The sequence below is a fragment of the Sinocyclocheilus anshuiensis genome, unplaced genomic scaffold (genome assembly GCF_001515605.1).
Source record: "Sinocyclocheilus anshuiensis isolate Anshui unplaced genomic scaffold, SAMN03320099.WGS_v1.1 scaffold77, whole genome shotgun sequence".
Lineage (NCBI taxonomy): Eukaryota > Metazoa > Chordata > Actinopteri > Cypriniformes > Cyprinidae > Sinocyclocheilus > Sinocyclocheilus anshuiensis.
This window is the reverse complement of record NW_015537941.1, coordinates 1,408-13,160: the sequence shown is the minus strand read 5'-3', so window position 1 is coordinate 13,160 and position 11,753 is coordinate 1,408. Positions and strand designations below refer to the sequence as shown.

The 11,753-nt window shown below is 34.7% G+C and overlaps 1 protein-coding gene across 1 annotated transcript in view; it reads right to left on the bottom strand.

The window, feature by feature from the left end:
* Window positions 1-11,329, bottom strand: part of LOC107663643 (DNA annealing helicase and endonuclease ZRANB3-like) — a gene marked incomplete at its 5' end in the record, with an annotated part of 21,075 nt that extends 9,746 nt beyond the window's left edge. Inside the window, 5 exons of the mRNA XM_016453884.1 lie at window positions 1,185-1,327; window positions 1,463-1,564; window positions 7,921-8,027; window positions 9,916-10,155; window positions 10,956-11,329. Of these exons, the coding sequence (XP_016309370.1) occupies window positions 1,185-1,327; window positions 1,463-1,564; window positions 7,921-8,027; window positions 9,916-10,155; window positions 10,956-11,329 (966 nt within the window). The remainder of the gene's footprint in view (window positions 1-1,184; window positions 1,328-1,462; window positions 1,565-7,920; window positions 8,028-9,915; window positions 10,156-10,955) is intronic.
* Between the last annotated feature and the right edge of the window lie 424 nt (window positions 11,330-11,753).

The window sequence follows — 11,753 nt, the reverse complement described above, 5'->3', positions numbered from 1 at the left end:
GCTGTACAGTATCTGACACACGCACACACACACACACACACACACACACACACACAGCTGATGTTTGTGTAACAGAACAGCAAACTGATGCTTGTAATGCGTCGGAAAATCCTCGAATAATACTTACAAAATTAAAAACTACCTCACCAATAATCTCACATTATTCATAGCCTCAGGTGAAACTTTTGCAGAAATAAACTAAAAGAAATTGCAGAAATAGACAAAAAAATCAAATTAAAAAATAAATTAAAACCCACATGAATAAGACTGAAGAACTGGTTGAAAAAAAAAAAAAAACCTTTATTTTATATTTTATTTTTTTAATGATTAAAATACAAAAATATAAGAATATATGTTTAAAAAATACAAGAAATATGAAATAAAAAAATATACAATTAAAAATTTATTAATTAAAAAAAATATAACTTTAAAAAAATACATAAATATACACTACTTTTCAATAGTTTAGGTCAGTGAAATTTATTTTGAAAGAAATTCACATTTTTCTTCAAGGATGCATTAAATTAAGAGACAATTTTACATAAGATTTTTTATTTCAAATAAATGCTGTTCTTTTGAACTTTCGAATTATCAAAGAACCCTGAAAAAAATGTATAATGGTTTCTACAAAAATATTATTATCAGCATATTGGAATGATTTCTGAAGGATCATGTGACACTGAAAACTGAAGTAATGAAGCTGAAAATTCAGCTTTGCATCACAGGAATAAATTTAATTTTAAAACATTCAAATATAAAACAGTTATTTTAAATTGCATTAATATTTTACAACTTTACAGTTTTTTGATCAAATAAGTGCAACCTTGGTAAACATAAAACTTATAAATATAAAAAATGTATACCAACCCCAAACTTTTGAACAGTAGTGTATATATTTCAGAAATGGATTAAAAATACAAAAATGTGAAAATAAACTATAAACTAAATTATAATATAACATATAATGTATATCTAATTAAACGTTAAACTAAATAAAATGTATAATTAAAATAAAATAAAGGTCCAATGACTTTAAGTTTAACATTTTGAGTGTGGAGGGAAAACAAAAACAAACAAAACCACACTTAATTTGATTGACACCCACATCTGAGCCAATGAGATTCAGATCCGCCCACACGTCCCAGAGCTCTCCAGCTTTAATTGTGTGTGTGTGTGTTTCTTGCCTGGAGGTGCTGCTGTGCCGGCGCTGGGATTGACTGAGCTCCTCTAGCAGCAGGATAGGGCTGTGAAACACTCTTCCACTCTTCCTCACCATCCTCTGCCTCATCGCAGTCAGAGAGATCCACTCGCGCATGAATCGCACAACCTGACAGACACAGACAGACAGACAGACAGACAGACACACACACACAGATACGTTTCAAGAAATCTGATGAAACAGTACTTGAATATCACTCTCTCACTCTCTCTCTCACACACACACACACACACACACACACACCTGACTCCTGTTCTCGCTGTGATTGAATTCTGCTGGCAGTTCCTCCCAATTCTGCAGTCTGATATCCAAGGGAATGAAGTTACAGTGGAGCGGGAGGCCATCCTGTAGAGAAACACACACCAAACTCAGTGCAGAGCGAACATATATACTGAATATTTACAATATATTTAATATTTTATTGACAATATAAAATTAACCAGCATTATATTTGAAGTATTTTTATTTGACGGTTTTTTTCAAGACTGTACTGTTGGACTAGTTTCAGGCTCAGAAATTGGATTAATTTCTGTGAGTCAGTTCCTATAAACTGCCAGTTTCAGTGAATTTGTTCAAAGTGATTCAATGAAATATTTCGGTCATCACTCAAAAGTGTTCACAGAAATATCTGTGGGGCATCTGACCAGTTTTAAAATGTTTTAGTAAAATAAAAAACTAAATTCAAAAACCATATTTAGCAAATAAGGAAAATATGGACAAGAATTGTTCTTAAACAGTTTGATGCAAACATTTAATCTGGAAAACGTCAGTTATTTATGAATATATAAATATAAATGTATAAATTGCAGATACTGCAAATACAACAAAAGTGATCAACTAAATTCACGACTAACAACCACAGATAAAACTGATGAAAAGGGCAGAAAAGAAAAAAAAAATTGTTTTTAATAGTTTTGTTTTATATATTTATCAAATAATTTTACAAAAAAATATATAATTATAAAATACAGAAAAATTTTAATATTGTATGTAAAATAAAATAAAATTAAATTAAATTAAATTAAGAATCACCTAACCAATAATGTCATGATTCCCATTCATAGTTATTGAACATCCATAAACTATATTTATTAAATATAAACCGTCTTATAATGTGTTTAATTATTTAAAAATAAAACATTAAAATATAAAATTCAATTAAAACAAATGAATGTAAAATAAACAAAATATATACAATTATTATAAACATTAAAATTATATTATATTGTGTGTACAGTGTGTATGTATGTATGTATGTATAGAGAGAGAGAGAGAGAGTGAATACTGCCAGAAAAATATTAGAACACAATACCATAACTCTAATGCCTACGCCAAACAAAATATTTACATAAAAATTATTAGTAATAATAAAAACGTATAAATCAGTGCAGTCAGAGAATCTAAAAAAGTAACAACACTGCTGTTACTTTAAGTGAGAAATATGAATATGAAGAGAGACCCAAAGGTCGTCCCTCAAGGTCATGATGATGGAGAGCCGTTCGTTAAAGAGCTGCCAATCACGAGAGCGGCCCTTACAAAACAGTTCTCCTCCACCAGCTGGACCGTCTGTCCACAGGGAGAAAAGATTACACTTCCAGCCCTTGAAAATCCATAAAATATATATTTATCAAATATAAACTTTCTTATATTTTTAAATAATTAAAATATAAAATACAATTAAAACAAATAATGTGAAATAAACACAAAATATATACATTTACTCCCTCTGTCTTCCTGCTGAACTCCACCATTCATCACTGCTCGGCTGAGATGGCCTCAGGAAAAGCTCTTATTAAAAACCAACCCGGATAATATTTCTCAATCAAAGTCAATTAGAGGCCCCCTGCTTATATCTGCTTCCATTTAATACAGTTGCAGAGAACTGTAAGAATCCCGGCGTTCCGCTGTACAAACAAGGACGAGAGATTTCAACACTTTATTTGCCCTCAGATTAACACCGGAAGCTCTGGCCGTCAAAATGTGAGTTCAAGATCGATCCAGAGAATATTTAGGGCCATTTTCATATTAGAGCTACTGATGCAGACCCGGGTTGGTTTGCTATAAAAGAAATCCTGATGAATTTGAAGAATAGAAGTGCTTCTGACAATACGTTATGTAAGAAATACATTTTGTGTCTTACATACATAAACACTTGGTTTTCTATGATATTGCTTGTTAGTTCAGCTTATCAAAGACGTCAGGTAAAATGATTGGCTAATATAGATGAGATTTAGTAGTAATAGAATGACTTGTAATCGCATCAGAAAGAATGGGTAGAAAAAAACGGACAAAATGTACTGTACTGTATTTTCCAGAATAAGTTGCATTTTTTTTTTTTAAACAAACGTTTATAATGCTTGTTAAGGCTTCATTTTATTTACTGGTATTTTACATTATTTCTGAATGTAATAATAAAACGTGATTATACAGCAATGGCTGAACTCCACCATTCATCACTGCTCGGCTGAGATGGCCTCAGGAAAAGCTCTTATTAAAAACCAACCCGGATAATATTTCTCAATCAAAGTCAATTAGAGGCCCCCTGCTTATATCTGCTTCCATTTAATACAGTTGCAGAGAACTGTAAGAATCCCGGCGTTCCGCTGTACAAACAAGGACGAGAGATTTCAACACTTTATTTGCCCTCAGATTAACACCGGAAGCTCTGGCCGTCAAAATGTGAGTTCAAGATCGATCCAGAGAATATTTAGGGCCATTTTCATATTAGAGCTACTGATGCAGACCCGGGTTGGTTTGCTATAAAAGAAATCCTGATGAATTTGAAGAATAGAAGTGCTTCTGACGATACGTTATGTAAGAAATACATTTTGTGTCTTACATACATAAACACTTGGTTTTCTATGATATTGCTTGTTAGTTCAGCTTGTCAAAGACGTCAGGTAAAATGATTGGCTAATATAGATGAGATTTAGTAGTAATAGAATGACTTGTAATCGCATCAGAAAGAATGGGTAGAAAAAAACGGACAAAATGTACTGTACTGTATTTTCCAGAATAAGTTGCATTTTTTTTTTTTAAACAAACGTTTATAATGCTTGTTAAGGCTTCATTTTATTTACTGGTATTTTACATTATTTCTGAATGTAATAATAAAACGTGATTATACAGCAATGCGATTTATCTGAGTTTTTTTTTTTTCTGTCAACAATGCAATTTTAACTGAGCATGACTTATTTTCCAGAAATACCTTATGTCATCATGATCCAGCAGAAGTGTTATGAATTTATGGAGTTTCTGTAAAATTATAATACTTATATAATATAATATAATTTCACAATGTAATTTCCAGCTATTACTGCAATTTTTTAAGTGATTTAAAAAAATATATATTTTAAAATAATACAAAATATTACTGCTAAATTATTCAGAAAATATAAATTGAATTTAAAAAAATAATATAAAATATTAAATACTAACTAAATTATACATACAAATAAAATATAAATGTATTTTTTAAAATGTATAATATTGTAAAAATATAATACATCTATTTAATATTTTATTTTAAAAAATATTACGTATTTTAAATATTACATTTGTTTTATTTATATGTATAATTTACATATAATTATAATATGCATAATTACATACAATACTACATATAAAATTAAAAAAGATTATAAAAAGCACATTTTAAAACAATAGACAATATTTAATACACAATTCTAGATTTATAAAAAAATATGCATTTCATTTTAAAAATTACATTAAAATATATTTTAATTCAAAATGATAAATTATAAAAAAAATTCAGAGGCAGTGAAATCATTGTCATGCCAAGTATAAATATCTTTGCTCAACTATGAAAGAAAAAAATGTAAAAAATTGTACAAAAAAAAAATACAAAAAATGATGTGAAAATAAAATTAAAAACCACCTAACCAAGAATGTACTTCACATTCACAGCTAATTAAATTAACTGATGAAAAGGCTAGAAAATCCATAAAACATATCCATAAAATATATATTTATTAAATATAAATTGTCTTATTTGAAATATTGTTAAACAAATTAGTATAAAATAAAAACAAAATATAAAATAATTTTAAGCATAATAAAATTCAACCAATGAGAGCATTTGGGGAGGGCCTAAGACTGCAGCAGCGCTCGCATGAAAATTATTTCGGCTAAGCATCAACATTCACAAACCACTGTTCACTGTTATTTTTAACAGATAAGAATGCAACGTGCTCCTAATCATGACTTCATAAGTGGGAAATAGGAAGTTTCCGATAGTAGGCTACGTGAAGACAGCAGAGAAGCGCTCTCGCTCAGCACAGTGGAGTGCCGTTTTGTTAAGCTATAGTGCAGTTATAGTGAAGTTATCGTAAATCATGCTGCACATATCAGAAGTTCAGCGCTCCCACACTACATGCGTACCGCGCCCGAGCCCAACTGAACCGCGCTCGGGCCCACCTCTTCCAACCGAGCCAGGGCCAGCTAAACGAACCGGAGCGATCACACTAGTCCAGGGGTAGGCAAGTTCGGTCCTAGAGCAGCGGCTCTCTAGGACCGAACTTGCCTACCCCTGCACTAGTCAAACGAACCGGGCTTTGTGGGTCAAACACGCTCGGGCACGGTTAAGATTGCCTAGTGTGAGTACTTATTCTCCATATATATATATATATATATATATATATATATGTTCGGTGCTTTTCGTTAGTGTTTTTGTTTGTTTGTCTACTCGTAATTGATAAAATCAGTCAGGCAAATCACAGTTACAGTCGACTAGATACCTTAAACCTCCCAAAGAAATACCTCCCAAAATTTCTTTTAAAATCTAAAGGGAACAGAGCTTTTTATTCTCCCGCATCCCGCACACACGAGTCTCTACCCGCCCGCACCTGCACTCGCCCATCAAGTGTTGTCCCGCACCGCACTCTGTTGCGTTAGGTCCCGCGATAGTGCAGGTCTCTACTCGGAAGGTGCCTGTTATAATGTTATGATCGAGGCTCTGGACTCTGAGCATAACTTGTTTTTCTATAACAAACTATAAAAGATATGCCCTGGCAGTGGCAAATAGCTTTGGTTTTATATTTAATTTGATTACATCATAAGTTGAGATTTACAAGAGATATTTTAACTGCTATGTAAAAGGAATACCGATGTAAATGTCTTAATGCTTTTGTTAGTTGATTTTTCTGATGTTTTGGTTGTGCAGCACCTTGGTCAGCACTTGTTGCTTTTACGGTGCTATATAAATAAACTTGACCTTAAACATTGGTTTTCGATGTAATCAAGAAGTTACAAGTGAATTTATGGAGTTACACAACATACCGGAGGAGATAGCCAGGACACTGGGATCTCCATGGATTGTTATCGGCTCTAGCAAGCGACGAAGGTGGAGGAGATACAGGAAGCAAAAGCGCAGATGCCGGTCAGGTCTACTAGTTCGGCTAAAGAAACAACCACGCAAATCACTGCTTCCTAGTGTATTTCTCACCAACGCCAGATCACTAGCCAACAAAAAGGACGAATTACAACTGCTGATTGCCACGAACAATATCATGAAGGACTGCTTCATTCTTTTGATAACAGAAACATGGCTGAACCCGCTCATACCTGACGCCGCTATGGAGATAGCTGGACGGACAGCATTCCACTGGGACAGAAACAAAGATTCCGGTAAGACCAAGGGTGGCGGCCTCTGCATTTACATACACGAGGACTGGTGCACCAATGCTAACATCATAGACAGTAATTGTTCTCCCGACTTGGAATACTTAACTGTTAAATGCAGGCCCTTCTATCTGCCTCTGCCTCGCTGTTTACATCCCACCTGACGCTAACGCTAACACAGCTCAAAGCTACTTGCTGCACGCTTTAAACTCCAATCAGACTATTCATCCTGACGCCGTTCACATCATAGCAGGGGATTTTAATCATGCAGACTTAAAAAGGGTTCTTCCCAAATTCCATCAGCACATCAAATGTGCAACAAGGGGGGAAAACATCTTGGACAACGTGTACTCAAATGTCAAGAAAGGCTACAGGTCAATTCCACTGCCTCATTTAGGACAGTCAGACCACCTTTCGGTGTTTTTAATCCCAGCATACACCCCTTTAAGAAGGAAAACTCCCACCACTACCAAGATTGTGAAAAAATGGCCAGAAGGAGCCTCTTCTCAGCTCCAAGACTGCTTCGAAAGAACCTATTGGGATGTCTTTGATAATCAGGATTTGGAAGAGTACACATCAACAGTATTCTGCTACATTAAGAATTGTGTCGACAATGTCACTGTCGACAAACGCATCCGGATGTATGTCATGATCTATAGTGTCGAACGCAGCACTAAGATCAAGTAAAACTAGCAATGAGATACAGCCTTGGTCTGACGCAAGAAGCAAGTCATTTGTAATTTTAACAAGTGCAGTTTCTGTGCTATGGTGGGGCCTGAAACCGGACTGAAATTCTTCATAGAGATCATTTTTTTGCAGGAAGGAGCACAACTGAGCAAGTACAGTCATTTTTTTCAGTAAAAGAACTGAATCAAACACTTGATTCGATTCACTGAAACACACGATTCAATAGAACTGACTCACAGAAATAAGGTGCCATTTTGATGGCAAGATACACTATTAAAACTCACAATGCACAGGAAATGTCAAGAGTCAAATAAAATGCTTAGTTATCTTCATAGTTATCGTTCTTGGTGTGAACGGGGCTTAACACTGTATACCTTGTCGTAGATGTAGATCCTGTCGGTGTTTTTGCTGGCACAGAACTTCAGAGAGTCGTACACGGGAACAGAGTCATCCGACTCCTTTTGAATGTGAATGTCATTAGCTATTGGAGAGAGAGAAAGAGAGTCATGATGGGAAAGTCGGAGTGACTAATAGGAGGAGAAAAAAGAGAGCAGGGCAATGAGAGGACGAGAGGAGCGGATGATCATTATGCTCCTGATAAAGGTCAGGTGACACGAGCGCTAACGAACACTGGAATGCAGCAGGTACGCCGTGACCTCAAACGATCCCGCTGTTCGGAGAAATCGGATTCGTCTGGATTTCGTCGAACAGAGTTGTTCTACATTCATTTGGGTCAGGCTCGCTGCAAAGATGCCCCACGAGGCTTAGTTACCAGAACCCTACTGCGGTCTAAAATAGCCGAGCCGTCGCCGGCTGGCCAATCACAACGTGTTATTAAAGAGCCATTATGCTTACTGTATGCTGCTGGGATTCTGTGCGTGTGTGTCGTAAAGGTGGGCGTTAAGACAAACCCTGCAGTGTCTGAAAATTGCACTCTTTCTAAGAAAGGTGAACGCTTGTCGATTGTCTGGCTTTGAAAAGGCCTGTTATTATCCATATTTCACGCAGACGTGCTCTTAGATGCAGTGACGCAACTGTGAAATTGTTCTTAGAAGGTAATTTTGATCATCGAAGGCTGATGTTTTCTCTTAAAGAACGCAGCGGGAGATATTTCGCAAAAGGTGCAAGCTGCTCTTTGCTGCTTTTCGGATTCAATGACACCGAAATTTCATGTCTTGTAACTTTATAAAAAAAGAAAACTTTGACAAAAAGAAAGTCCGTTCAGGTTCGAAGGTCTGTCTTGGAGTTTATGTATAATTATATTACTTGAATAATCTCCAGCTTTTATGGCAATTTGTATTCATTTCTTTTAAATAATAATATTTTTTAAATATAAAATATTAAATAATAACTGTTAAATGACACATAAATATATAAAAAAATTAAATTGTATTAAAAAAGTAAGCATTTTAAAAATAATATAAAAGATTGATATACAAATAAAATTATGAATATATTTAAAATATATTTTTAATAATATAAAATATGAAATAATAACTGTTAAATTAGACATGAATTATATATAAAATAAGATAGTATTTTTTTATTTAAAAGGTAATCATTTAAAAAAATGATATAAAAGATTAATAAATATACAAATAAAATTATGAATATATTTTAAATATATTTTTTAATAATATAAAATATTAAATTATAACTGTTAAATTACACAAATTATATATGAAATAAAATGTTATTTATTTTATTAAAAAAGTAATAATTTTAAAAATAATATTAAAGATTAAATATACACAAAAATTATGAATATATTTTAAACATATTTTTTTAAATAATAAAATGTATTTATTTATATGTTTCTGTATAATTGGTGCTGAAATATCTCGTAAATGTCTCATAAATAATTGCTTTTGTAGTATGGAAAAAAAATTAGCTTGAAAAAAAAAAAAGTCATACAAGTTTTAAGGTGAAAATTACAGGAATATCAAATATCGGTAAAAAAAGGCAGACAGTTATCAGCTTTTACAGTACATAAAAAAAACGATAACTGCTTGATAACTTTTTTTGACTGATATCCAATATTGCTTGCTTATTTGATTTTATTTGTATTTTAATATTTAATGCATTCACAGGCATTTATTTAGTTTCTTTTTTTAATTAAATTATTATTCAACACAATATTCTATATAATAATAAACGGACTGTTCACTTTCAGAAGTTAGTGACGAGTGCTTTAGTTTAGTGTTGGTTCTTCATACTGGTTATTTGACACTTAAAAACAACCAGTATCACTCATAAACAATATCGGTTGATCTAAAGTAAATGATAAGAATTGACATTTTAGGGTGAATTATTTCTTTAACATCTGAGTGAAAATTCCTGAATGTGGCGGCAGTGTGTTTGGAACAGACCTGGATCACCGCTGAAGAGAGTTTGTGAGCTGAACTCATTCTTTCGTTGCGTTTCTTGAGATTCATCCATGTGTGTTTCTGCCACATCCGGACTGGCCTGTAGGTTTGGACGTGTGTGTGGAGTTTGTGGGGTGCTGGGGGTGGCTGGTTCGTTTTCTTGATCTGAATCAGAGATGCAGATGGTAGTGAGCGACGAGGAAGATGAGGGGTGATCCGGTAATGATGAAGATGTGCAGGGAGCTAACAGAGAGAGAGCGAGAGAGAGAGAGAGAGAGAGAGAGAGACATAGAAGATGAGTTGCATCTATAGGGTCAACCTCAGTCCGCTGTTTTAAACCATACGTCAGTTCTGTTTCAGCTTGATCGTCACATTTTACAGCACAAAACTAGTAAATTGTATTTACAAATTTATTATATTTAAATATATATAGAATCCAAAATAAATATAATATGTCTTTACAATATCTAAAGCAGGCCGGTCACCTTCAGGAGTTCATTGTAACTGCATGGAAAAGAGCGACCAGGACATTATTTGCAATTTCTCTTTTTGCGAGCATCAAAAACGGCATGGGAGTGAGTAAATGTTTAAATTTTCCTTTCATTTCTTGAACAAGTCTTTAATGTGGGCCACAGAGGGCCGTCACAGTTCTCTGCAGTCGTCTGACGGGAAGGAGCTCACCGAGCGAGGAACAGATGCTGTCTGTTTTGCGTTTGACTGATTTCCTTCCCTCAGACCAGCAGTTTCACATCTCTCTGCCATATGGCACCACGGGACACGGCGGGGGGAAAAAATACGGTCTACATTTAAAGCCTCCCTTGTGGCCTTCCATCTCAGAAAAGCATCTTCACGATGTGGAGGCGCTGAAATGCATTATCTGTCTCGTAGCTGTTGTCTCACAGTCTCCCCAAGGGAGCCGATCGTCAAAAACGTGACAGGACGCTCGGTCCGTAATGACGAAGTTTATTTGGATCCGCGAGGCTGAGGAGGAGTTTGATAATTGCGATTGTCTTCATTCGAGGGCCGCTAATGAATTTCCACACCTCTGATTCGCTCCTTCGCTTTCCCTTTTCGGATTCTAGCGCTCTTCTTTTTCACACCATCCCCTCCGAGCTTTGCATTACCCTTTCTTTCTTTCTCGCCCTCTCCTTCTCGCTGAAAGGTCTCGTATGGATCTTCTAAAATGTCAGCTGAATTTGTGAGAAGCCGAATAAAAGCTCCACTGCTGTGCTGTCTCTTAACGAGCCGGCTTGCCGAAAGAATGCCAGACACTAGCAGAAAACAGCTCCCGCTGTGTATCTGAGCCCTTATCACTGTCTGGAGTGGCTCTGCGGTGCCACCTTTGTGGCCGCCGATCTGTAACGGTCCAGGACGGATGGCTAAAAACTCCCCGCTTTTCGTTCGGATGAACCGAATACTGAAAGGTTCAAACCAGGAATAATATGTAGATCATGCACCAGTTTCAAAACATGAAATTGGATGATATGAGTTGTGTAAACGGGCACCTTCGTGACCACAGATCTGTTCAAAGCAAGGGCAAATGGGTAAAACTGCCAAGTTCGGAAACGCTCGCTTTCTTGGATTCATTTTTTTCCGTTTCAAAAGGAAGAAAAAAAGGTTTACAGAAGGTCGAAATGAATTCAATGATGCATGATGGGATTTTTCAGAGGACAAAAATAAATGATTTTTCCCCCTGCAAATTTACAACACTCGTGATCAACAGGGCCAAACAAACTGTCTTAAAATAATAATAATAATAAAAAAATACTAAACTAAAAAAAAAAAATTTAAAAAATGTTAAATTACAACATTAAAACATTAAATTAATTTAATATTAATTT